Source organism: Zea mays, chromosome 9 (genome assembly GCF_902167145.1).
Source record: "Zea mays cultivar B73 chromosome 9, Zm-B73-REFERENCE-NAM-5.0, whole genome shotgun sequence".
Lineage (NCBI taxonomy): Eukaryota > Viridiplantae > Streptophyta > Magnoliopsida > Poales > Poaceae > Zea > Zea mays.
Genome location: NC_050104.1, coordinates 136,786,358 through 136,814,134, shown reverse-complemented (window position 1 = coordinate 136,814,134; position 27,777 = coordinate 136,786,358). Strand labels below are relative to the sequence as shown.

Genomic DNA, 27,777 nt, shown 5'->3' with positions numbered 1-27,777 from the left:
TGCGAATGAATAGTTTGAGATCCTTCGCAATTTTATTAGATCCCTGGGTTTATATAGGCTTAAGTGTGATGAAATCACTGCTGGGCATATGGTTTTCATACTTGATTTTTTTTTTTATAAATCTGATGGAGTCGCCGCCAACGAAATGTTGATTTAGGAGTGTAATTTTGAGTTTAGAAAGGGAGCTATTTTTTTTTGCTTTTTAGAAGCATACAAACCCTAATTTAATCCCAAAACAAACAATGAAATACACTCCTTAAAAAAGGAGGCGGGCAGGCGGCCCTTTGCCAATTGCCAGTGTCGCGGTGTCGCCGCGTATCTCCCTTCAGCTTCTCTCCCGTATCTCCCTGCCAACGGCGGCGGCAACGCGAGGGTAAGATGGCGGCGGCGGTGTCTCGCGACGACGAGCTGGTGATCAAGTCACCAAACGACAAGCGGTCTTATCGCCTCCTCCGCCTTGGCAACGGCCTCCGTGCCCTCCTTGTCCACGACCCTGAGATCTACGCCGACGGTTACCCACCTCAGACCTCCAAGCCATGTGAAGACGAGGAGATGGAGGAAGTGGATGAGGAAGACGAGGATGGCGACGACGACAGCGAAGAGTACAGTGACGAGGAAGGTGAGGACGACGATGAGGAGGATGGGGAGGATGACGAGGAAGAGGATGAGGGCGAGCCGAAGAGGAGGAAGGAGAAGGTTGGCGCCGAGCCAATCGTTAAGAAGGTAGCTATGGTTTTCTCTTGCTAAACCATTACTTTACTAACTTAACATCAGTGGTGAACGCGAATACGTGACAATGTATTGTTAAAGCATTGTGATCTAGCTTAATCTAGTGATATTTGGCCATTTGGGAATAGTTTGATCTTAACATGTGGAATGAGTGTTGAAGCTCTTGTGCGTTTGTTGGCACCTGATATTAATTGAGTTGGTCGGTAGTCTTGACCTGTGAAGAGTAATTTGCTGAAACGGAATGTTACAAATTATGTATTGAACCAAGACGAGTTTGAGTGGGGGGGCCTATGGTGTGAAACACATTGCCCCTGAACGGCTGAACTCTCAAAAAAATGGTGTGGCTCACAGGTTTACTACAGGGTTTATGACATGGGAAGCATCATGCATTTTTTGGTGACTTAATTTTCATAATCTGATGTGGAACAAGTTCATGGCTGGAGATCCCATCATTTTGCAAGTTGCTATCTCCCCACTCCCCTACCCTCTACCCCTTCATTCTTACAAAATAACGCATTACATTTCAGGCTGCTGCTGCAATGTGTGTTGGAATGGGCAGTTTTGCTGACCCTGAGAAGGCACAGGGCTTAGCGCATTTTCTAGGTATGAGATCTTTGCCCTTTATGCTACACCTTTTTTACATAGCATGCTCATGCGGACCAGTTAAGAAACTGAAAACTACTCTTCTGTTTGAAGTTACCTGAGTCTGGATTTGATTGGATGTCATGAGCTGTATCTTAATTTTGATGAAATTGGAATGCTGATTTATACCCATACTCATGGGTGGTACGATTTTGCAGAGCACATGCTTTTTATGGGGAGTACCGAATTTCCAGATGAAAATGAGGTTTGTATACTGTCCATGTTTTGGGATGTGTTTGGTTTAGCTTCCTGGACCAGATTCGCTGCCCAAAATCTGGAATCTCAACCAAACGGGTGCAACAACTGAATAGATTCCTGAAAATCTTTAGATTTCTCTAGTTAAATTCAGAATCACCTCCTACCCCAGATTTTCTAGATTCCTGTCATCCACGTTACAAGTTGTCATGGTCTTATAAAATCTATAGTTGACAGTTGTTTCAACCAACCAAATGTCATTTTTTATAATTGTCAGCTCACAACAACTTTCTCACAGCTCACAGCTAGAATCAGATTTTCAGGAATCTACAGCTGAACCAAACAGACCCTTGGTCTTCCTTTCACCATCTTAATTTTATGGGGAGTTCTGCAAGTTTAGATTATCAGTTCTCTCAATTTTTTTACCCTCACATTTTTATGTCGTATTCAATGAAAGTATTCAAGTATTGCATTGTATAGTGGTAATATAGTAGGAACAACAGACTCTTCTGTTAATACTTTATGCTTGGTTGCTGAAGTTATCTTGTCCTTAATATCCTGGGAGGCCCAGTTTTGAACCCTGGGGGTGTCGTTTGTTTAGTTGCTGATCATTATGGTACAAGCTTCAATTCTGTAGCTACGTTGCTGTTAACTTATTTAATTCAGTTTTGCCATTGTGGGACAGTAGATGTTATACATGTACATGTGGGCCGGCCTGGCCCGGCACGGCACAGGCCCACAAAAGCACGGCCCACAAAGGCACGGCCCACAAAAGCACATATCTAATTATGGGCCGTGCCGTGCCAGCACGTGTGCCCAGTCATCGGCCCACGGCACGGCCCACAATTAGTTATGCGTGCCAGGCCGGCCCAAATAGCCCAAAATGTCTTAATGTGCCAGACCGGCCCATATACATACAACAGTAATACATCAACAAAAAGTATAAAATATATATATGACCAAAATAAAACTAAGATGTTTTGTGGATGCACATTATAAACCTTTGGTCAGAAAAAAATATTACAACTAGCTCACAAATAATATTCAGTTCTCTGTTTAGTGTTTAATTGAGTACTATACATGCATACAGAATACATATACAATGATCATCATCACTATTCACTATCCATATCTAGGTATTGGCTCTCGATGGCTTATTGAAGCTCTAGATTCTCCAAGTTATGCTAGTCATGTGGGATTTGGCGGACCTTAGTTAAATACTGAGTCTATATTTAGTGGGCCTCGGTGGGCCTTAGTTAAATGGGCCGTGCCAGGCCGGCCCGTGGGCTTGACTTGAGGCCCAGGCACGGCCCACAATGTGGGCCGTGCCGGCCCAGGCCCACAATTAGGTTGGGCCGTGCCAGATATGGGCCGTGCCAAAAATTGTGTGCTTTGGGCCGGCCTATTAGGCACAGCACAAATGTACACCTATAGTAGATGTCTTATATAACATCAAATTAACAGCCATTGTAATGATCTTTCAAACATATCCTTATTCTATGATAAAGGTGATGAATTTAACTCTTCGTCGTCCTTTCTTGTATAGAATTTGTGTTACACATTGTCTTTTGTACTCTGCCTGTTTCTTACTGTATACATTTAAATTTTGCTGGTGAAAAGGTTTGCAGGTGTATTTAGTGTTTTCTTTTCATATGTCCTTTTATTCTCTCCGTAGCATCTCGGTATGCATCATCGACTTCTGAGTTCTGACCAAATAATCCTTAAGCATGTAGTGGATACTTTCAGTCTCTCTCTCTCTAAGTATCAGTTATAGAAACCATTTTACCTTTGCATGCAGTTAAAGTACACTGTATGAAGGTGTTACAGTTTAATCAGTTATTTGAATAGAACATGAAACCTACTGCATTAGTGCTCATCTAGAATGATGAATGTATTTATTTTGTAGTGCTGATACTCATAACATATAGAGGCTTCAGCACTGCTAATGTGTGACAGAACTTGATCAGTGATGACGTGACTCCCATGATGTGTTCCAAACATTTGTGGAACTTGGAAATTCCATGCACTTCCGCATGTTATTTGGTTCATATCAGATGTTCTCGTGTTGCTTGTGATCACTTACCTTTGCTATATGCTGTATATCTGAGCAACTTTTGGATGACAGCCATGTGAGTTACTTGATGACTCCTTTATGTAGTATGACAGTTACCTGTCCAAACATGGCGGTGCATCTAATGCTTTCACTGAAACCGAGTACACATGCTACCATTTTGAGGTTAAACGAGAGTATCTGAAGGGAGCCTTAGACAGGTGGATGCCATTTGTTCACTGTTCTTCATTCCTTTTTTCCTTTCTTCTTAAATGAACTCTTTAGTATGAAACTTACATATATGGTTCTGATTCCATTATTAGATTTTCTCAGTTCTTTGTGTCACCCCTTGTTAAGGCTGAAGCAATGGACCGTGAGATATTAGCAGTGGACTCAGGTCTGTGGTTATCTTGTTCTGGCTAACTACTAATTTATTTTGGCTCGTTGAATACCATTGTACATTGTAATTACTCTTGCCTTTACAATTGTGTTACATCAGAGTTTAATCAAGTTTTGCAAAGTGATACCTGCCGCCTTTACCAACTCCAGTCTCATACCTGTTCTCAAGGGCACCCTTTGAACAGATTTACCTGGGGTAAGTTTGCTAGCCAGATATAATATTGAACACAATAAGGTGGACATTCATTTTCATGTTGTGCTATTCTTTGAATTGCATTTGGTCTGAAGTTTTGATATATTATCTAATTATCCAATAGGAAATAAGAAAAGTTTAGTTGACGCAATGGGCAGTGGAATCAATCTAAGAGAAGAGATTTTAGAGATGTACATGAGAAATTACCATGGAGGAGCAATGAGATTGGTTATAATCGGAGGAGGTGGGCTTCAATCTTTCCTTTTAAAAAGATATTTTAACTATAAATCATATCCATGAGTTAATGCTCTTGCTCTTTGCATGTTTCAGAACCACTTGACATTCTAGAAGGCTGGACAATGGAGCTGTTTAGCAAGGTTAAAACTGGCCCTCTTTTGGATATAGGTCCGAAGACTGACATTCCATTTTGGAAGCCAGGGAAACTCTACAAATTGGAGGCTGTTAGAGATCTGCACAGCCTTTTCTTGTCATGGACACTTCCTTGCTTGCACAAGGAGTACATGAAGAAACCTGAAGATTATTTGGCTCATCTCCTTGGTCATGGTAATTAGCTTTCAACAAATTCACTTTTGACAATTGCCCTTCGATGAGGTCGATTTACCTCAATGGTTGAAAGCTAAGAGCAACTCCAACAAGCTAGGTAAATGAATTATGCTCGGTAAAAAATAGAAAAGGCTAGTCAAAATTGCTTCCAACAGCCTCACCTTCATCCTCACTTATGCATCTCACTCGCCATCGTCTCCCCTTCGCTAGCCATTTTTGTTGATCCCCTACGGTTCACCATCTCCCGCGCACTCCCGCCCATCAGCTCCTGCGCAATCCCGCTGGCGCTGGTCATACAGTATTCAGAGAGGAGCATGGCGTCTAGCCCATCAGTCCCGCTCATGTGCACTCTTGTATGTAGACGCGTACCTGTGTTTCTCGTAGAAAGGTGTTGCTTCTTTAATGAGAAGGGTGAAACCATGAGGAGAGGCAGAGGAGGCAATTTGTGTTTCTCGTAAACAGCAGCAGCGTTCAGGTCACAACGGAGATGGTCAGTTGTCAGGTGATTTGAATATAGAAAGCCAAGATTTGCAGAGTTTGTTGGTTTATCTTACTGTTTAGAAAGTTATCTATTTTTTAGAGTTCTCATAAAACTCTAATTTTAGCTAGAATTATATCTAGCCTCTTGGAGTTACTCTAAGCAAGTGATTGGTTTTCCATAGCTATATTGGTCAATGCTTATCATCCGTGCCCCCCGCGGTAATCCTCAAGCTGTTCACAAGATTTGTATATTCAAAATGTAATGAAAACAACTAAATGCATTGTGAAGTTAGTTATTTTCCGGGCTTAATATGGATGTGATACACACGCAAAACAAAGTTACCTAATGTATTGCCGTTAGTAACTTACTATTTTTCTTCTATTTTCAGAGGGCAAGGGAAGTTTACTTTATTTCTTGAAAGCTAAAGGCTGGGCAAGCTCATTGAGTGCTGGTGTTGGTAGTGGAGGATCACAACGATCCTCGTATGCTTATATCTTTGAAATGTCTATATGCCTTACTGATTCTGGACTGAAAAATGTATGCAGGTTATCCCATGTTTATGATTCTGTACATATTTTGGATGGACGAAATTTTATTTCCTTTTTTTGGAGTGCTTCATTCTAGTTTTGTGGAAATCTTATATTTTTCAACTCTAAACTTTATTGTAGCAAAGATCCAACAAAAATATACTCCCTCCGTCCCAATTTATATTTCATTTAATTTTTTGTACCAAGTTTGTTATTAAATTTTTTTGCGTAATTTTTTTTGAATTCTGTCATGGGCATCATAGGGAGCGAGAGGCAACAGCCAGGCTGGGATAAGGCTAGAGAATAAGATTGAGATGAGCTGGGATAAGGCTAGAGAATAAGATTGAGATGAGAGAATTGTGGAGAGTTGGTTAGCAGCAGATAAGTCCAAGAAAGTAGGAGTTAGTTGAGAGTTTGTAGGAGAAGTTGGTTAGCCATAGGGCTATTTATAAGCCGCATGGCAGCAGGGAATAAATCAAGCAAGATCATTATCAAACCAATCTCTCTCTCTCTCTCTTGCAATGACCCTCTCAAGCGCCTAGGGCTGCTACCCTAGAACCAAGCCTGCGGCAGAGGGGTATAACCTCGCCGGAGTAGACAGCTATCTCCATGGACCGAAGGTCCATGACACCTGGTATCAGCTCCAGGTTATCCTCACCACCACCAGCCGCCCATCCCTCACCACCACCAGCCGCCGCGCCATCAGCCGCCACAACGCCCTCCCACCCACCCTCTCCAACTCCAGATGTATTCACTCGGCTCGAAGAGAGTTTTGGCCGTCTCGCAGAGAAGTGGGATCAGTTCGTTGTGATGTTCCACCGCTACAAGGAGAAGACAGAGAAGGAACTCCAAGCAGCGGTGCGGCTTCAGGCGGCAGCGCGAGGGTTCCTGGCACGCCGCCAGGTACAGTCCCTTCATGGGGAGAAGCACCTTGCTGTGGCCTCCAGGGCCACCCCATGGCCATCATCACATGAGCAGGCCGTGGTGCGCCTGCAAGCCGCAGTGCGCGGCTTCCTTGTTAGGCGGGCGGTGCGGAAGCTGCACTTGCTGATCAGCTCATCACTGCACCAACTCGCAGCCTGCGCGCCCAACCACCAGGTCTCGTCTATACTTTTTGAACCCCCTGCAGAAGTCGAGATCTGGGTATGCAGCCCCCCTGCACGACCAAAGATGGTCGTCTCCTTCATTCGGGCAACTGCCTTGGTGCTGGACAGACCCAGCATAAGAACGGGCTGGTTCCTCCTTCACCTTTCATCCAACGTGAAGTCCGTAGTTCAGCTCTTTCCTTGGGATCCAGGAGGACAGGAGGACATAGCTGCAGTTCAAATTTATATTTTAGTTCCACAATTATTTTGTATTTTCGTCTTAAATAATAAAGGTAAGCCGAGATGTAAAAGGCTTAACCTTAAGTCGTGTCAGGTAAGTCTATGGCAACTCGAGGACGAGCTGGTCCTCAAGGGAGGGGGAGATGTCATGGGCATCATAGGGAGCGAGAGGCAACAGCCAGGCTGGGATAAGGCTAGAGAATAAGATTGAGATGAGCTGGGATAAGGCTAGAGAATAAGATTGAGATGAGAGAATTGTGGAGAGTTGGTTAGCAGCAGATAAGTCCAAGAAAGTAGGAGTTAGTTGAGAGTTTGTAGGAGAAGTTGGTTAGCCATAGGGCTATTTATAAGCCGCATGGCAGCAGGGAATAAATCAAGCAAGATCATTATCAAACCAATCTCTCTCTCTCTCTCTTGCAATGACCCTCTCAAGCGCCTAGGGCTGCTACCCTAGAACCAAGCCTGCGGCAGAGGGGTATAACCTCGCCGGAGTAGACAGCTATCTCCATGGACCGAAGGTCCATGACAAATTCATACTTAAAGTATATTATATGCTAAACGATATCATAGTAAAAACTAATAATAATTATGATTTTTTTGAATAAGACGAGCCAATCAAACATGACGTAAAGAAGTCAAACGAATTATAAATTGGAACAGAGGAAGTAGCTTAGAATACCTTATATGTAGAAGTAAGTTTGAAATATACCTGTTTTTCACAAAAATTGCGTGCAAAGATCTGCAGGGAATTCACAAAAATTGCGTGCAAAGGGTTGGAGACACATATTTATAGCCCTCAGGGATGCACTACACTCCACTACACTACACTACACACTGCAGCACACAGGTGCTGTCCTCTAGATGCTAAAGTGCAGTCAAAGACTGCTGCTGCTGCTGTCCTACAACAGGGATGCTGAGCGGACTGTCTTATTCACCACAAATAGAGATGTTCTCCACACGAAGACCACATGAATTATTCCATCATTCTCTCTCTAAGTCTTGTGCGTCGTCTTGTGGCAAAGTTGAGCCATCCCGGACCTGGAACAAAGCTCAAGGAACTTGATCCTTCCAAGGCGCTTGGTGAGCAGGTCCGCAAGCTGATCCTTGGTGTTGATGTAGCGCGCCTTGATGCTCCCTTCTGCCAAACAGTCACGGATGAAGTGGTACCTCACCCGGATGTGCCTGCTCCGTTCATGGAACACAGAGTTCTTGGCCAAAGCCAGAGCGGACTGGCTGTCCACCCGGAGTTCCAATTTTATTGATGAGAGGAAGATAACCCTTTTCTTGGTTTTGTAATTCCCAACGATAGACCTAGATATGTGAAAGGGAATGATCCAATCTGACAACCAAAAACCACCGCCAGTTGAACTGTTTTCTTGGGTTCCAAATTGATAGGCATAAGACAAGATTTATTAAAATTGATCTTGAGCCCTGTTGATGCCGAGGAGTGGAGAATTCCTTTTAAACAGAACAAATCCCTCTGTGAGGCTTTCATGATGATAAGGGTGTCATCAACATATTGAATGACCGGGAAATCAGGCGAGTTGCTATTGTCAATCAGAGCCGACAAGATACCAAGAATAGCTGCTTTATTTATGATGCACTGAAGATGGTCTACAACGATGACAAAAAGAAGAGGAGAGAGAGGATCTCCCTTTCAAACCCCTCTTTTGCATGCTTTGGGAATGGATGTCCCAATCTGGGCCACATAGGGGATATGGTTGGAGGTAGTTTTGGCCAGTGGAATAAGCAGGGTGTTGGGGAAGTTGGTGGTCCAATTAACTGAAGTGAAGCACCAATCTAGCTGAACCAAGAGGGGATCAAATTGCATGTTACTCTAGGTGAAGTTTCTATCTTTCAGGTGTATCTCAATAATTTCCAGGTTGCTTATAATTGAATTAAAAAGATTCATATCAGAAATATTACCCCCTGGCTGCTCCTATCTGACACAAAGCAGTAGAAGTTGAAATCACCAATGAACATCCAATTATTTGAAAGAGTTATAGTAAGATTATTTAGCCAATTAGTGAAAGCCAATCTATCAGGACCATGACAATGTCCATAAATTGCTGATAGCTTCCAATTGTGTCCACTATCTGGGAGAATTCCACAGTAACAGAGAAGATATTGATGATATTGTTCTGATAGTGCCTTCAGCAGATCTCCTCCGCATGACTATGCTTTGTAGAGCGAGTTCTCAATGGCGGATCTTGGTTCACTTCATCACTTTTTGGGGATGCATGTTCAGCCACATGATGGTGGTTTGTTCATGTCACAACATCAATACATGCTGGAATCCTCGCACGCATCGGGATCTGGATGTCGGAGTGCAAGCCTTTTGCAACACTGGTCGACACCAATTCCAAGCCTTTTGGTTCTGGTGGCGATCTCGTCTAGGACGCAACAGATTTTCGGAGTCTTGCTGGCCCCTTTAGTATTCACCTTCACCATATCAGATATCTCCAATGCAGTTCAACAGGTCTGTCTACACATGCATACACCCCATGAGCCACATCTTGCTGCTCTGAAGCGCATTCTTCAGTACATCCATGGTACTCTTGAGTCTTTACTTGGGTCTCTTGCTGCGACCATCTTCCTCTTCTGATTTGGTGGTTTTTTGGATGTTGATTGGGCTGGTTGTCTCGACACGCGCAAATCCACTTCTGGCTATTTAGTGTTCCTCGGTGATAATCTCGTCTCCTAGTCCTCCAAGCGCCAAGCTACAATCTCCAAGCCCAGTGCTGAAGCTGAGTATCACGTTGTCGCCAATGTTGTTGCTGAGGTTAGTTGGTTGCGCTAGCTACTCCTGGAAATCCATGCGCCACCGCACCGATCTGCTCTTGTTTACTGCAACAACATCAATATCGTGTACATGGCTTCCAACTCCGTTCAACATCAACACACTAAGAACATTGAGATTGACCTACACTTCGTTCAGGAACGCGTGACTCTCAGTGAAGCATGTGTCCTACACGTTCCTCTGTCCCTAAAGTTTGTCGACGTCTTCACTAAGGGTTTGCCTTCTCCGGTCTTCAGAAAGTTCAGGTCTAGTCTGAACGTTCGTCGAGCTGTCGTTCCGACTTTTGGGAGGTCCTTGTACTTAGTCACCCTCATGGCCCAAGGTTAGGCGTGGTAGGCTGGCCTCATTGGTCGCCGCCCCTGTAGATGAGATCAGTACTTGAGTCTACTAGAACTGGGACTCCTCCTGTCCTATATATATAGCGCTATTCGTCACCTTAGGTGATGATCTCCTACACTGAAATGACTTAAAGAATAACTTACAATGATCACAAATAACTTAAATTTGTTAAGTCATTTCAGGGTGGGTGATTATCACCTAGGGTGACGAATATCATATATATATATATGTATATATATATATATATATGACAACGCTATTCGTCACCCTAGGTGAAGCTTCACCTAGACGGTAATTACTGAAGAACACTCAGTAATTTCCGATAATGACCGAATATTGCTCAGTCATTACCGGTATGTGTGTGTATATATGATTATATGTATGTGTGTATGTACCCTCAGATCTAAATCTATCTATAATTGCCCTACTTTCTCCTATATTTATAGCCCCTAGAGATCTTGACCAACAAGCAATCTAGACTTGACTCCAAGCAATCTATAGGTAGAGAGTCCTTATAGATCTGCACTCTTCTTTCCTAAACAAACTCTATTTCCTTTATTCTTTTTTCTCCACCTCTTTTATTATAAAGGAAATTAGAAGAAATGAAATAATTTTTTATTCTAGTCCTTATCTAACTATATCTTTAATTTCCATCTAATCCGGGTAGGAGGGGGTTGGTGGCAGGGGCGACGCTAGGTAGTTCTTGCTTGGTGCACATGCACCAAGGTATATCAAGAATTCCTTTGTAAATTGAGTAATATTCATCATATATCACGCGCCGTGGAGGCCGCCTCTTGGTTGTGGCCAGCCAGACCCCTATGGGCCTCTCTTGGCCCAGCTCGGAGGTCCGTATTTAGGCCCATGTAACTAGTATTTTTACTATTGATACATTGTGTTTGTGAAGGGCAGACCCGGTGCAGTGGTGAGAGCTCTCACTAAGTCACCAGGTCGTGGGTTCGAAGCAGCCTATCCGCATTTGCAGGCTTGCCTCAGTTTATTCCTTTCTCAGACCCCTCATGTGGGAGTCTTCAGCACTAGGTCGACCCTATACATTGTGTTTTTAGTGCATTTTAAGTTAACTTTTGTTTGTTTAGTATATTGCTCATTTGTTTGCCATACCCTTATATAGTATTGGCCGTCATATGGTCATATGCCTTTCACAGGTATTTGAGGTCATTGGTGCTGTATACCAATATATAAAGTTGCTTAAGCAGTCTGAGCCACAAGAATGGATATTCAAGGAACTTCAGGACATTGGATACATGGAGTTCAGGTTCGCAGAAGAGCAACCTCCAGATGATTATGTAGTTGATCTTGCAGGTCCTAACCTTTTCTTTTCATATTTGGTTCTTTTTTGTTTATATGTAGTGGTGCCATGTTAACCTAGTCTTTTATCTACAGAAAATATGCTATTTTATTCTGAAAAACACATTGTTTGTGGAGAGTATATTTTTGAGGACTGGGATTCAGAATTAGTGAAGCATGCTTTGAGCTTCTTCAATCCAGATAACATGAGAGTTGATGTACTCAGTAAATCATTTGATAAGCAGTCCCAAGGTAATCAGTCTATGATGCCATTTACTACATTGTTAACATCTCTTAATCTTAAAACACTTCACTGGCACAAGCTAATGGATATTTGTTTATGCAATAGGCAGATAGGCTCCTCTTGGGTATGAAAGATTCTTGGAAGGCTTGTGTCTTTGAACTATAAAAGCAAACTCTTACTTGCTAAAATGGATTTTGTAGCAGTAGCACTACACGGCACAAACTACAAGCTGACCCTTAGCTTTGTAACTAAAGATTCGTCTTTTGTTCAGCTCAGTCATCAAATGATTAATAACAATATATTCCTTAAATTTTGAGTAGCAGTGTGTAAACCTCTTCAATTAATACTTCAACTGAAGTCTTCTTTAACAATAGTGCATATTAAATACGGAACATGATTTGTGTGGGCATCTCTGCATGTGCATTCTTGTAGTTGGGATTGGGAATAGCGATAAGACACAAAATCTTGGTGGCTCGTGGTTTCTATAGCGTTGTGTTGAATTCTACCACAATTTTTCCCATCATGGGTTCATTCTGTTTTTGTAACTGTATCAAAGAATGACCTTCTGAGTTTATGAAGTTGCTACTTTAATACTTACATTTAATTGCATTGATGAGAACAAGTATTAGTTAAGCTGCATATTCTTGCATGATTACGTCATGCATTTCTAACACAGTTTGTTACATGCAGCTATTCAATGTGAACCATGGTTTGGTTCACATTACATTGAGGAGGACATCCCATCATCTTTGATAGAAAGTTGGAAAAATCCTGTTCAAGTAGATGATAATTTGCATTTGCCTAGAAAGAATGAATTTATACCAGGGGACTTCACTCTGCGAAATGCCAACTCTCCTGGATCCTCGAGCGACGATAACCCTCGTTGCATAGTGGATGAGCCATTCATAAAACTCTGGTACAAGATGGACATGACATTTAATGTCCCTCGTGCCAACACTTATTTTTTGATTTATGTCAAGGATGGCTATAGTAGCCTTGAAAACTCTGTCCTGATAGATCTCTTTGCAAACCTTCTCAAAGATGAACTTAATGAGGTCCTTTATCAGGTTGGTATTGTTCAATTTGTTTAGTTCTGTTCTTATGACAGACGTCTACTCTTGTGCCTACTTGTAACCTTAAATCCACCTTGTAGATTGATGCATTCTGAATATCTTTTCAAAACTTGCATTTACTGTTACTTTTATTTCTTTTTTACTTTATATATATATATATATATATATATATATATATATATATATATATATATATATATATATATATATATATATATATAAAGTATCAAGGAGTGCTAGATATGGAGTAATTGGGAAGGTCCAAACTATGTGATATCGGCAGAGTATCCTACTTTTATGCTATTCATGGAAACTTGACAATATGTCACAAGAGCTTACAACTATTGTGGCACATGTTGCAAAAAACTACAACTTCTGGTTATCTTTGTAATACAACTACTTTGGCACTTCGTAGCAATAAGCCAGTTTTTCTCACTGTGGATCCCACTTGTCAGCCTCTGGCATGTAGCAGGTGGACCCTATGGTGTGGCTAACATGTTTTCAAATTCTCTAATTGATCCTAGTCCCTATGAGACCAATCGGCCTGACTAATCATGACTAATTATAGTGCATAAATGATCGCCATGGCACCAATAAGCCCAATTAATCGTGATTAGTCATGACTTGATTAACTTCTAGTAATGGGTCTGTTTAGAAACTTGTAGTCTCTGCAACAAAAAAAGTGTCAAAATTATCAAATGTTTTTGCAATGGGCATCAAAATGTGTAGTTTTCTGTAACGTGTCAAATAGTTGTAGGTTTAAATTTATTCTAAAATTAAATTGTGAACCAATTTTAGTGATTGAAGGTCTGAAATCTATTGTGCAATTTCATTTTTTTTGAACAACACAGGAGAGTTGTATCATTTCATTAAGAAAAAAAGTTTAAAACATTACAAGGTGGCCCAAGGTCCAAAACACCCAAAAAATACCGACACAACTGTGCCACACACAACAAAAGGAAATGACCCAAGCAGAAGGAACCTGGTCAGGCTCGCAACCCCACCAACCGGGTGCGAAACAGGCCAAGAGCTGAATTGCTGGCTAGGCACCACAAGTTGTCCTCCTGCTCCACTGCCCGGCACACTTCAGCAACACACGGATGGGTTCCCTTAAACACACAAGCGTTCCCGTGTTTCCAAATCTCCCAAGCAACAAGAATAATCAAGGAATTAAGTCCTTTATTCATCTCTTTAGGTGCTTGACCAACTAACTGCCTCTGACCACTAGACAGAAAAACGCCTCCCTACAGGTTGCGGAATGAGGACGGACGGACCAATCTCATTATTGTGCAATTTCATTTTGGGGAAGCACTTTTTCATAACTTGTAAAACCTGATATAAATAGAGATGCAACACTGACACGTACTAAAGCTTAATTCTCTATTTAATTATCTTGCTTCTGTGAACAGATATCAGGGAACTGAACTTAAGGTTCATCAAGCACATCTTCTCTTTTTCTTCACTTTGGTATTTGCAATTACCTTTACTTATCATATTTTGTTTTTTTTTCATTGATCTATACTCCATTTCTCAGGCTTATGTGGCTAAATTGGAGACTTCAACATCTGTTGTTGCTAGCAAACTTGAGATAAAGCTTTATGGTTACAATGATAAGCTTCCCATTCTTCTGTCCAACATCTTGTCTACTGTTCGATCCTTTTCTCCAAAAACAGATAGATTCGAGGTAATATTTTATGTGGAGTAAAGACTGTTGTTTTGATAGGATTGTCAGAATTTAAAATAAAAAGATATCCTTTTGGTCATCACATTGCTCTTCTCTAATGCGCCACATAAAATGACTGGGCATAAACTAGCTAAAGTTCTTTAGAGTTCATGTTTCTGAAGCTGTTGATTGCTTTATCTCTTTTTAAATTGTGGATAATTGTCTTATTCCTGATCTCCTGGGCCCTAGTTATCTTCCTGCGAGCTAAAAACTGCCAACAGCCTGTGGCTTTAAAAAGGTGATTGTTTAACCATTCTGCCAACAGCCTGTGGCTTTAAAAAGGTGATTGTTTAACCATGTCCAGTCTGCTGGTTTGTTACCAGCAGCTATTATTTTGAACTCTGGCAAGGTGGTAGGAGGATGCTATTATTTTTTGCATTTGGTTTCTAGTTTTAGGAAACTTCTGTCCTTTGTTGATATCTTTTTAGGCCTGCTAGTTTTTAACTTCTGGAAGAATTGTAATAAGACTTCCAGAAAGTGCCAACAATTCAATACTCTTTTTTCTCGCACATGCAGTATAGCACTTGTTATGTCATTAATGAACTTCTACACATTTTGTATTTCATGTAATGTTTCACTGTGCTCTCACCAGGTCATCAAAGAAGATTTGGAAAGAGCTTACAAGAACACTAACATGAAGCCTATGAGCCATTCTACCTACTTAAGGCTACAAGTCTTGCGTGAAATATTCTGGGACGTTGATAAAAAACTAGAACTACTTATGAAACTGACATTTACTGATCTAGTAGCATTTGTACCGAAAATCCTTTCCCAGGTACTACTTTGCTTTATTCTTTTTTCTCTCCAATCATTCTACACCTTTTTATTGTGTGAGAACTGAGAAAAAATGGTGATGTTGTTTGAGAAAAGAAATGGCATATGTAGATGAAAGATATTTATTGACGTAGTGTTTCTGATTAAAGGGTGTGTGTCCAAATTTACTCCCTCCTAGTTGTGCACGTCCAGATTCCAGCCACCACCACTGCTCTAAGTTTGGTTCAATTTAACTGTTTCAGCTGCTCCAATTTGCCCCTTAACATGATTTTGTTATTTTTCTTTCTAGTTTCTACGCATATGACTTCTAATTTCAGATTTTGAGGTGGACATATGACATCATACTTTATGTAAAAAAATACATCTTAAATTTATCATCATTACTTGATAGGTTAGGAAATTTAATAATAAATTAGCACTATAGATACAAAAATGTACGAATTGTAATGATGAAAAAAATCATAATGTATTATTTCTATCTAACATAAAACATGTTCTCTATCATCTCCCAGTATAATTTGTAGCGACTGAAGTAGTTGTGGTAGTATTGAACCAACCCTTAGTTTAGGGGATCATCTGGATTCTGGACATAGGCAAAACTTGGAGGGAGTTCCTATCCCTTTTTAAAAAATGCTTTTGTGGGTTCTTGTTCCATTCCACCTTGTTTTGAAATCTGAAGACACTATAAACCCACTTTCTGTTTGCACACATGCAGCTGCACATTGAGGGACTTTGTCATGGCAACTTGTCAGAAGACGAGACAATTAATATATCAAAAATATTTCTCAATACTCTCTCTGCTCAGACACTGCCAGAGGAAGCAAGGCATGAGGAAAGAGTTATTTGCATTCCTAATGGTGCAAATTTGGTTAGAAGTGTCCGCGTGAAAAATGATCTTGAAGAAAATTCTGTGGTTGAGGTGGGGTTATGTTCTGGTGCTAATATATATATACTTAAATACTGCACAACTTTTTTTCTTTGCATTTCTTATTCATATAGTTTGAAATATTTCATTATATGATAATATTATCCCAGGCAGTTACTGTTCTGAAAGGCTATACCATGAACAAACCAACAATTTCACACATTCTAAAAGGTTGTAACCCTGTACCTTGAGAAAGAGTACTTGATGCAACCGCATTCTGAAATTTAGCTTTTCGACAATAGCATCTGCTCTTTTCAAGCTTGATGATCTCTCTACGGTACTGACCAATGTTTCCCACAAAAGGACAAATTTCACAAACATAATACCTGGGTCTGCATTGTTTGTTTAAGGTTGTTAATATGGTTATCTTATGTATGCTTATTCTTGTTAGGTTTATTTCCCAATTGAACAAGACGTTGGAAAGGAGGCAACAAGGCTCAGAGCTATTACAGATCTTTTTAGCAACATTATTGAAGAACCATGCTTTGATCAGCTAAGGTATGAATATGATACTCTCGAGTCTTGTCTAGATGAACTATACTAACTAATGCTATCCAACTCCAAGATAAAATATTTTTAAAATTTCACCAACATAATTGCTATATGGACATTATGGGCGACACAATCATTTACAACTATGTATGTTTTGGACATCACTTCGTTTTTCCTGGGAAAAATGTATACTTAACTACTGTTTACATTTGAAATGTTGTCCAATGTCCACTAATTAATTTCTTGGTATTGTTATAATAGAACCAAGGAGCAACTTGGTTATACTGTGGACTCTAGCCCAAGGATGACTTACCGGATGCTGGCCTATTGTTTTCGAGTTATGTCCTCCAAATACAGTCCTATTTATCTGCAAAGTCGGATTGATAACTTCATTGATGGTCTATCTGCTCTGCTGGTATGCCTTTACGTTTCTCCTGTTACCGAACATGTCTGCTTTAGTTTGTTATTATATTGTTTTTTATCTGACAGGTAGTGTATGTTAATCTGCAATTTTGTTAAATACCTAAGTTACTTGACATTGCCCTATGCAAAATTTTCTTTAACCTTAGGTTTACTGCATTGTTCATATCTAAAGCACATGGTATTTAATAGGTCACATATTTTATCATATCTATCAAGAACTGTTGATTGTGTAATTTCAACATTACATTGCTGTTGTATCAGTTTATATGTCTTTATTATTGGGGCAAACTTCTTAGTTTCTGAATGCTGAAAATCGATTAGAAATTTATCCAACAATTTTATCCTTGCTTTGGTCCAACATGTGTGTTCAGGACGAGCTCAATGAAGAGACTTTTGAGCACCATAGAAGTGGTTTAATAGCTGATAAACTGGAAAAGGAACCTTCACTTAGCTACCAAACTAGTGATTATTGGTCTCAGATCGCTGATAAAAGGTATGGTTCTTTTTTAATGTATCCTGCTTTTGCATCAAATAGTTCTTCTGAAAAGTTTGCATGAGTCATGGAATCGCTGTGATGATTAGTGCTGAGTAGATGCTCATTTCATGGAGGAAAACAAAATACTAACCTATGAAATGTCATGCTTGCAAGTTGCAAATAAAAACGTGAAGTTTCTTGTATTTTTAAATGGACAATCATCGTTATCACAATATATAGAATTAGAGATGAAAACGGACGGAAACGGATGGAAAAACCCCTCTCCCGTTTCTGTATCCTCATTTTATCATCTGAAACGGGATCGGGTCCGGAATAGTCGGGAACGGAAACGGGAGCGGGATAAACGGAATTGCGAAAACGAACAGAAACGGAAATACTAACAGAAACTCATAATTTAATACAAATAGAAATGTTATTGATGTTTGACTAGTGATTGATTGGCAGAACAATAACATATAACAAATAAATATAGAGAGGCAACATCCTATTGTTGTTTGGTTGCTAAATGTGTACATTTAGCTACATCCGATGTTGTTTAAGACTTTAGATCACTTGTCATTTGAAAAGAGCCGGTGGTTACAATGGCCAATTGTGCTATAATTTGTCACCTAAATGCACGAGGATTTAGTTTATATACTAATGCATATTAGGCTCGTCCCATATTTGTCAAATACGGAATATATACGGGTTTAATCCGGAAAAAAACGGGATCCCACAAAAACGGACGGAATAAGCCCTCTCCCGTTTCCATATTTTTCTGTAAATACGGAAACGGTCGGGTCAAATGTAGAAAACGGGACGGGATTTTTTCCATCCGTTTTCAACCCTATATAGAATGGAGCATTATTAGATTACCATCTCAATGGCCTATGCCTGCTGCATTTGTTTAAACTTTAGAGTGTGCTTTTGAAACTAATGACATTGTTGTTAGGATTTTGTTTGTTTTGGGTTCAAAATGGAATTCATGTTATTGTCTGAGGTCCTGCAGCCGCACGTCCTGTTCAGCGGGAATGACCTAGCAGCTACACTCTTGTACATGGACTTGGAGATGTGGTCCGTGGAGAAGTACACCCTCCACGCTGCTACAGGTGTCCTGGAAAATTGAGGCGCACGTCCCGGATGATCGAGGTCGTGTACACCAGGGCGTACGTCGCGAGAGTCCTGATGATGTGGCAAGCTGACACATACGTTGTCCATGCCACTATAGGACACGTGGCAAGTCGTGGGACCATGATAACAAGGAGATGGGTACAAGGTGGTTACAGTTGCACATGTTCTGTTGAGTATGCTTTGCACGTCTTCTCCTTGATCGGGTAAGCAGCATGGACGATTTGGACCTGTGGCACGCCCGGACCCCCCTGAAAACATCGGCCCCCTGGGCCCATATGGTGCCTTCGGAACCCTCCTGACTGAGGCCTCTGTGGGAGGGGCTCAGGAGACGTGGCGAGCCCGGATGTCAGGGGTTTCCACGCCTCACATAGTAGCTGGTGGAGTAGGAGCTTAAGGGGGCCCACCCTAGGTATACAGAGGCCTCCCGGATCAGGTCCTCTAGAGGGACCCCATGGGCACGTGGCGTCGCCAGACCCCATGGAGGATAGGGGCCGACTAGGCCACATGGCGGAGATGGAGCCTGCTAGTGTGCCGGCAATAGCAGTTGTAGGTGAGCGCCTTTTCGAAGCCCTAAGCGTCGAGGGGCCCGCTTGTGCTACTGCGTGGCGGGGGTCACAACCACGTATTTTGCTGACTCTGCAGCGGGGTCATGTCGCTTTAGACCGCCTCGAGGGTGGGGCTTATAGCTTGTCCTCTTCGCGCGAGTCTAGTTTTCTTGTAGCGCTTAGGGCATTCATTCCCAAGGGCGTCGATAGTGGCCCTTAGGCCCACCGCAGGCTTAGAGGCTACAAGTTGGACCAAGTACCCCAAATGGCGTTGTGTGGAAGACAAATCGTCGGGAGCATGCCAACGTTCTTCTCAACCGCCATCGGCACACGATCTCCAACCTGGTGGGGGTTTGTGCACTGTCATCGGGTTTCGTGCACCGGTTTAATGCATGCGCGACGCCCTTGGGGCCTGCACGTGATTCTTCTTTTTGACTCGGAAACAGTAAGGGCTTGTTTGGGAGCAAGGGTATGGAGGGGATTGGGGCTAAAATCCCTTACTATTCAAATTAAAGGGATTTTAGCCTCTCTCCCTTGCTCCCAAACAAGCCCTAAGGGAAAACCTCTAATGTTGTATATATTAATAAATATATTGAAAAAGAGATGCATTGTACATAAAAAAGAAAGAAATAGAAAAGAAATAGAAAAAAGAAGGAAAAAAGAAAAAAATGCTGGTAAGATAAGATTTTAGAGAGTATGTAGCCAGTCTGCAACCAAAGGTCTATAACGAGCCTTGGGCCCCGTAAGATTCTTGGTTTGCGTGTGGCGCCCTCGGGGCCTGTGCGGAGAGTGGAGTATAAATGCAGCCAAAGTAATGAGGAGAGGTTACCAAGCGCTTGAGCTCTTGCCTTCCTTCGCACACCTGAGCCCTTGGCCTTCTAGCTTTCCTCCTTCCACCGTTCACTTTGTTTCCCTTTGTCATCACCTTCTTTGCCGACGACGATGGCCCCCTGGGATCGGAAGCTGGCGATGCAGAGGTCGATGGTGACCAACACACGACTACGCTAGAGACGTACTACAACCTGCTTAGGTTGATTACTTCGGAGTCACGTGCCAGTTTGCTGCCGACGTCGTGGCTAATGGAGATGGTACTGACGTCCAAGAAGGTCGTCGTCTTCGGGGCATACATGGTTGCAGGGCTGGGTTTCCCAATCTCGACTTGCATATCCATGGTGCTAGAGTTCTATCGGACCCAACCCTTCGCCAGAGTCGACCTCTACGGTACCTGGTTCGGGTGGTGATGATCTTGCGGGGGGGAGTGATCACCAGGGTGGTCGGTGCTTCCAAATCAATCAAACCCCCTTCGTCCGGGGTGGTGACTCGGACGGATCGTTGGACCCTGGCAGTGTTGGTTCCCGCGAAGTGGCGATGGTAGAGAGTTGGTTCACGTCGTTGTTTTACGAGCGTGGGATGTGCTGCAATTACAGTACGTCGAAGAGTAGTTCCAACTTCTTGACCTCCATCAAATATGCGGCAAGCTGGCGATTTTAACATCCACACTCGCCACACACCTAGATGACCAACTTTGAGTTGCCCTTGGCCAAAAGTTGTCACACACCGAGTTCCACAGTAGAGCGAAGTTCGACAATGAGGTATTCATACTTTGTCATGTTGGTTGTTGGAAAGTTGAGTCCGATTGCATAACAGAGCCACTCTCCACCTGGGGATATCTAGAGGACGTCGACCCCTGAGTTCTGACGCCTGTCGGAACCATTGAAACACATAGTCTAGTGGGGCCCAGTAAATGAGGTATCAGGCTCCACCTGCTCTGGTGGCACTCCATCTCCAAAAAGTTGGAGAATGAAACCCTAACCCTAATCAGGGTTGAGAGTGTATATATATATAGCTGAGTATTGTGGGCCAAGGTCCATTACAATGGAGGTATACACACAAACGTAAACAATACTCCAACACCCCCGCGGTCTCAACTCTATCTTGCACAGATGTTGAGACTGGAGCAAAACTCGACGAAAACACTCGACGACAGCCCCTTGGTGAAGATGTTGGCGAGCTGCAGCGTGGTGGGCACGCTGATAACCCGAACGTCACCGGCGGCAACATGTTCGCGGATGAAGTGCATGTCGATCTCCATCTGCTTCGTGCGCTAATGCTGCACAGGATTGGTGGAGAGGTAGACCACGCTGACGTTGCCGCAGTAGACAAGGGCGACACGTTGGAGGGGACTGTAGAGATCTTAGAGAAGCTAGCGCAGCCAGGAGGCCTCGGCCACGCTGTTGGCCACAACGCGTTACTCGGTCTCAACGCTTGAGTGAGAGACGACATGCTGGTGCTTGGCGGCCCAAGAGCGGCTGGCGCCCAGGAACACTGCGTAATCGGAAGTGGACCGACGCGTGTCGGGACAACCAACCCAGTCAGCATTGGTGTAGACCACGAGCTCCGACCTCATGGAGAGTCGGAGTAGGAGGATGTAGTTGAGGGAGCCACGAAGGTATCGTTGAATCCGCTTGAGAGCGGTGAGGTGGGGCTCCCGCGGGGTGTGCATATGCAGGCACACCTGCTGGACGACGTAAGCGATGTCGGGCCTGGAGAAGGTCAGGTACTGGAGGGCACTGGTCAGGCTCCGGTAGGATGTCGCGTCGGCGACCGGGGGCCCGTCATCCTCAGCAAGCTTCGCCTGAGTGTTGACAGACGTGGAGTAGGGCTTGCAGTCGGACATGCCAGCCTACTCTAGGATGTCGATGGCGAACTGACGCTGGTGGAGGAAGAGACCCTGAGGCTGACGCTCAGCGGTGATGCCGAGGAAGTGGTGAAGGGGTCTTAGGTCCTTCATCGCGAACTCCCGCTGAAGGGCGACGATCGTGCGCTGTAGAAGGTCGGTGGTGGATGTCGTGAGCACAATGTCGTCGACGTAGTGTAGGAGATATTTGAGCGGCTAGAAAGCTGGTACGTCACGTCAGGTCCAGGGTGCTTGAGACGATGATGCCAAACGACGAAGGTGGTGGTTGTGGCAAGAGCATGGGGGGAGGCTACGCTGGTGAGGGAAGTGGAAGGCAAGTGAATAGAGTAGAGGGGGCTAGAGCTATCACAGTGAGCAAGCACAACGCACGTGGGAAGGTGGCGTATTGTGAGCCCCAGGGATCGAACTCCATAGAACAAGTGGTTGTCACTAGTAAAGCCACGAACCGAGAGAAGGGGATGGGTCAGACTGGGAGCGACAAGGACGTCGTGAAGGTAGAAAGGTCCCAGAAGAACCGATGCACCTACTGAGGTGACCGGGGTGGTGGAACCATTGCCCACAACAATAGAGGGAGGATGTGAGGGGTGTGGTGGACGAGAGGGCCTCTAGGAGGGGAGGGGGACAACGAAGGCTCGATTGCTAGGGAGGTGATCGCGGCACAGAGGAAGACAGTGGGTTCGGGCACGTGACGACCGACCTCGGGGTGTAGCTCGATGCATCCATGGAGAACAGGGTTCATGGCCTGGTCAAAAGACACGAAAATAACCCGGATAAGGTGGTCGTCGTGAAGGAGGACGTGCACAACGATCACGACGGAATTGGGCGAAGCTGGAGGTGCCGAGGGTGGTGGGATAACATAGGAAGTGCTGGGAGCGACGGCGTATGGTGGAAGAGTAGCGGGAAAGGGGGCCAGGGAACCGGGAGCTGCAGACGCTACGTGTGAGGGAAGGCTCCCCGTCGTGGGAAACGGAGGCGCAACCATGGGAGCGGAGGCATGACACAGCACAACGAGGTGGGGGCGCGATGTCGAGGATGCAACACACTCGGTCGGGCTCCACGAGCTGAAGGCGGCGAGGAGATGCAGGAGAGGAGGTGAGCATCGCGGGAGGAGACGATGCAGGCTGGCGGCACAGACTGCAGGCGAGGAGTTGCCGGCGAGGTCGGCGGTAGTGTCTGGAACGAGCCACAGACCGACAATGGCTGGACGACGTCGTCCAGGGAGCCGACCGCAGGGCACGACCTGGGGGCGCCACGACAGCAGATCATGGTGGCTTGGGGCGCGGCCTGGACAGGGAGGCGTGGCACCTGCGGGGAAGGTCCGCGCAGGGACCGGGAGGGGGGGGAGAGATCGCGCGCCGGTAGTAGAGGTCCGCGCAGGGGCCGACGGCCAAACTGCGCTAGGGGCTGCCGGGGATGGTGAGCAGTGAGCTCCTGCATCTGCAGCGGAGGGTGGGAGGGAGGTACGCGGCCGGGCAGGGGCAGGAGGTTGGCTGCGTAGGTCGGAGGGAGAGGAGAGAGGAAACTGAAAGACCTAGCTATGGTACCAAGTTGGAGAATGAAACCTAATCCTATTCAGGGTTGGGAGGGAGTGTATATATATGGCTGAGTGTTGGGGCCAAGGCCCATTACAATGGAGGTATACACAGAGACATAAACAACACTCTAACATAAAGAGTGACTCCGTGATTGGGGTCCATTCTGCACCGAAGCCGGCCAGAGCTTGACTCTTGATGGCGCGACTCGGAACAAACTCCATTTCAAACCCTGCCAGTTCCGCTGCCCATTTTGCTATCCGTCCTTGTGCCTGTGAGTTCCGTAGCACGGCACCCAATGGGTACGATGTGACATAGAAAACCTTAGGCTATCCGCAACCGTTACCCCTAAATTTTTCCCCCTATATCACTTTTCCTCTCTATTTCCCCCCCTATTTTTTTATCTCCCGCAGCGGTTCCCCCTAAATACTCCCCCTATACCCCACTACCACTATAAAATATCATTTTCTATACCAACTATCAATTTTTTATCTACTAACAATTACTCGTGGACCCACAACACAGTGTTTAGGGTGATGAACAGTGACACGCTAGATCTGGGGGGAGAGAGAAGGGGGCCGACGCGTAGGGGGCGCTGTAGGGGGCACCGCTGCGGCCGTAGGGTGCCCCCTACAGCCGACATGCAAGGGGAGGGGGGGCGGTAGCGTCGAGCGCTGCAGATAGCCTTAGGCTTGTTTGCTGCGGCTTCTACAGTATTTTGTCTCTATGGATTGCAGCAGCTGCAGCCGCAGCTACCATCAGAGCAGCCGAACAGGCTCCACCCGGAGGTTCAGGGTCTGTTCCTGAGGGCCTGGAGAGGGTGAAGAGATGGCGGTATCCTTCGGAGCTGGGACCTGGAGGTGGGTCCAGGGTATAGATCCCTGGGCCTGGGTCAGGGGACCCATCCCTTGGACCCGCCTTGGCGAGCCTGGCCCCCTGGGTGAGAGCTAGGGCAGCAGAACATTTATTTTGCATCTATCACGTGCGGGGAGAGGGCGATTGTGAGGAGAGGAGGTAGGGGCTCAGCTAGTTGCTGGCCGGAGCGACAAATCCCCGTTTCCAAGTGTTTAACCTTTAGATCATGTTGTCCTCAAGTTGCACTGGAACAACTGCATGTTTAGTAACACTAACTTTATTGTTGATGCATTGGCACAACCCAGGTAACTGCTTTGCTCCCTCAGTATGCTCAGAGTCTGCTTAAACCTCTAGAGTTTATTTTTATTTACTTGACCCCCCCTCTATCTTAACTGGATCACTGTTCCCTTTTGTTGGTCATCTTCTTTGGTTTTGCTTATGCGAGCAGAGGTCAAGCAGGTATTTGTGTTTTTGGGGGTTCACTTATAGAAAAGAAAAACAAAAGAATGTTCTAAGTGCAGAAGAAACTAAGCACACCGCTGGCATGGAATGTTGAGTGGTAAAAGGTGAAAAGTGGTCCCGTTTAAGGAAAGGGACAATTGTGCCGGTGTCCCTCATGTAACTGCAGATTTACCACTGTCTTTTAGACTTTCCGTGGTTGCCCTTGTTTTTTAAAACAAAACTGTTGTATGCCCCTACTCGGTTATTTACGTGACGGTGTTATGTCTTGATAAAATAGATAAGGAACAATTACGTTATTGCCCCTATTTTGGAGTATAATTGTAGTTTTACCCCTATTTTTTAAACTTACGTGTTTTTTGACAATCCAAATTATTTTCCTAACAACTCAAATTATTTTGAACGACAATTCAAATTATTTTATAATAATTTGAATTATTTTAAAAAAACTAAAAATGTTTTAACAAATTATTTTGTCAAAAATAATTTAAATTGTTGATAACATAATTTTTCGAAATTTGTTTTATTTTGGAAATAATTTAAATTATTGTAAAATAATTCGAATTGTTGTCCAAAATAATTTGCTCTGTTGCGAAAATCATTTGAATTGTCATAAAAACATGAGAAGTCTAAAAAATAGGGCAAAACTACAATTACATTCTAAAACAGGGACACTCCCAATTATTCCTTGTCTTTTTTTATCAAGACTTAACACCGTTAAGTATAACTATCGGAGTAGGGACATATAACAGTTTGTTTTGAAAAAATAGGGGTAAACACGCCAAGTCTAAAAAACAGGGACAAATCTGCAGTTACACTCTAAAACAGGCACTGCCGCATAAAACAGGGGACTGCCGCATAAAACAATTGGTTTTAGTCACCAAAAGAAACACGAGCAAGTGAACTCTGGAAATCCTTTGGTGGTGTATCTTCTCCAAATAATTAATATTGACTTAAGATGTATCACTGTACGCGTTCACCGTAAAAAAAGATGTATCACTGTACTGTACGCATGCTCTTTAAAGTTTATACTTTGTTTTGAAACATGAAATTTAATCTTCTTATCACTTATTTCTGTTTTGATACACCAAAATTTATGGTCTCAAGCTGTGGACATGTAGGTACATGTTTGATATGTCAAAACTGGAAGCTGAAGAGCTTAAGACAGTTCAGAAGGCTGATGTTATAGCTTGGTACAACACATACATAAGATCATCGTCCCCAAAGCGAAGACGTCTAGCAATTCATGTGTATGGTTGCAACTCAGATATTGCTGAGGCTGCTAAACTCCAGGAGCAATCTTGGACTATAATTGATGACGTTGAATCATTGAAGGCTTCGTCTCAATTTTATTCAAGCCTTTGTTGAGGGAAGTTGGGCATGATCTGTCAGTGTGTGCAAAGCGCGTAACTTGGACATTGCCGAGGCCCGCTAAGGTGCAAGAATTTCGTGGATCATAATAGATGATTTAGGCCCCTTCTGCAGATCAACCGCCATGTTATCTATGGCCGGCTTGAAATTGAACAGCATCGTTGCACCTGACCAACATCATCAACGAGTATAGTGCTAGTTGGGTAAGAAAAATAGGATTTTGTCAGTGCATTATGTGATTTTCATAACAAACACACATGGCTTTATTGTTACTTTGCGCCAAGAAATGTTGATCTTCCAATATGGCGTAGTAATTGATGGATGAGTTTTTGAGGAAACATAATTTTGTACTTGGAGATGTAAAATGTTTCTGGAATCTTTACTGAACAATTTTGGAAGTCTTGTCTTATTATATACTTTACCCTCCAGTAACGTTATTTTGCATCTTATTTGGGATACATAGAGGATGCTTTGTTTCCGGGCAAGCCTCTTATCTCACCAAAGTTGGCAATCTTGCCCATCCTGGCAAGGATATCCTTGGCCAGCCAGGAGAGGTGACAAAAATCAATGCTACGCTACGCAAGCTTGCCCACCTTTCGGGCGAGATCCACTCCGTTCAGGGACGTCCAGAAAGAGAAGGTGGGAGGTCCTTTCGTAAAACAGATATCGGAACCATATAAACTGAAATATGCAGTATCATCGAAGAAGAAAATAAAATCCTCCTTTGCCTTCAGGAATTCAGGTGCGTTTGGTTTACATATATGTAACGTGAAGGATAATGGATAACGTTGCATCATGTTTGTTTAGAAACCAATCGTAATCAGATACCACATTAGAAACTAATACTAGCATATTCAAACTTGTTACCAATGTTTTTATTGCTGCACTCTAACCTGCGTGTACTTGTAATCATGTTCACTAAATATAATTAAGCTCCCATCATTAGAAAAAAGAGGGGAGGAGATCAAAGAAAACGAAATTTTTTACCCTTAAACGATCGAAATGACAAACGTGTGAACTTACATTTTCTCTTCAATTGATGCTTATGAAGATATCCTACCAGAGAAAATGCCAAGAAAATGCCAAAAACTTAAACATCCAGCTTGGTTGCAAATTAATCTCTAGTTCCCTCCGCATGTACAATCCACATAAATAACTCGTATATGTGTATGTCACACCCGGATTTAAAGGGATGAAGCCGGTTGCGTCTCATATGTACGCCAAAGAAGAACATTACATATAATGACAAAGTGTATAGAGATAAATGTTACAAATATCATTATTACATAGCGGAAGTCTTACAAAAATAAATGAGAACAACAAAGCAGACTAAGTATTATTCCTCGGTGTCATCAAGCTGACTGAGAGACGCCACCTAGATGAGCTCGTACTCCTCGTTGTAAGGCTCCTTCTGGACCACCTGTTCTTCTGCTGTGGAGGGTTTATATATCGCAAGGGTGAGCTCACAAAAGATCATAGCTCGCCAAGTTGTGGGGAATAATGTGCAT

The 27,777-nt window shown here is 43.4% G+C and overlaps 1 protein-coding gene across 1 annotated transcript; it reads left to right on the top strand.

The window, feature by feature from the left end:
* Window positions 1-210: 210 nt before the first annotated feature.
* LOC103639163 (nardilysin-like) lies at window positions 211-26,685 on the top strand. Its single transcript, XM_008661956.3, has 19 exons — window positions 211-723; window positions 1,257-1,332; window positions 1,530-1,576; window positions 3,725-3,837; window positions 3,940-4,013; window positions 4,116-4,211; window positions 4,333-4,452; window positions 4,539-4,772; window positions 5,642-5,790; window positions 11,408-11,564; window positions 11,646-11,801; window positions 12,484-12,860; window positions 14,401-14,550; window positions 15,182-15,364; window positions 16,079-16,282; window positions 16,680-16,786; window positions 17,042-17,195; window positions 17,575-17,696; window positions 26,020-26,685. The coding sequence occupies exons 1-19, from the start codon at window positions 379-381 to the stop codon at window positions 26,264-26,266; spliced, it is 3,111 nt and encodes a 1,036-aa protein (XP_008660178.1). The 5' UTR covers window positions 211-378; the 3' UTR covers window positions 26,267-26,685.
* Window positions 26,686-27,777: the final 1,092 nt, after the last annotated feature.

Coding starts and splice junctions, on each gene's coding strand:
- LOC103639163 (XM_008661956.3), top strand. CDS start 379: ATGGCGGCGGCGGTGTCTCGCGACGACGAGCTGGTGATCAAGTCACCA. Junction 724..1,256: donor CCGAGCCAATCGTTAAGAAG/GTAGCTATGGTT, acceptor ATTACATTTCAG/GCTGCTGCTGCAATGTGTGT. Junction 1,333..1,529: donor GGGCTTAGCGCATTTTCTAG/GTATGAGATCTT, acceptor ACGATTTTGCAG/AGCACATGCTTTTTATGGGG.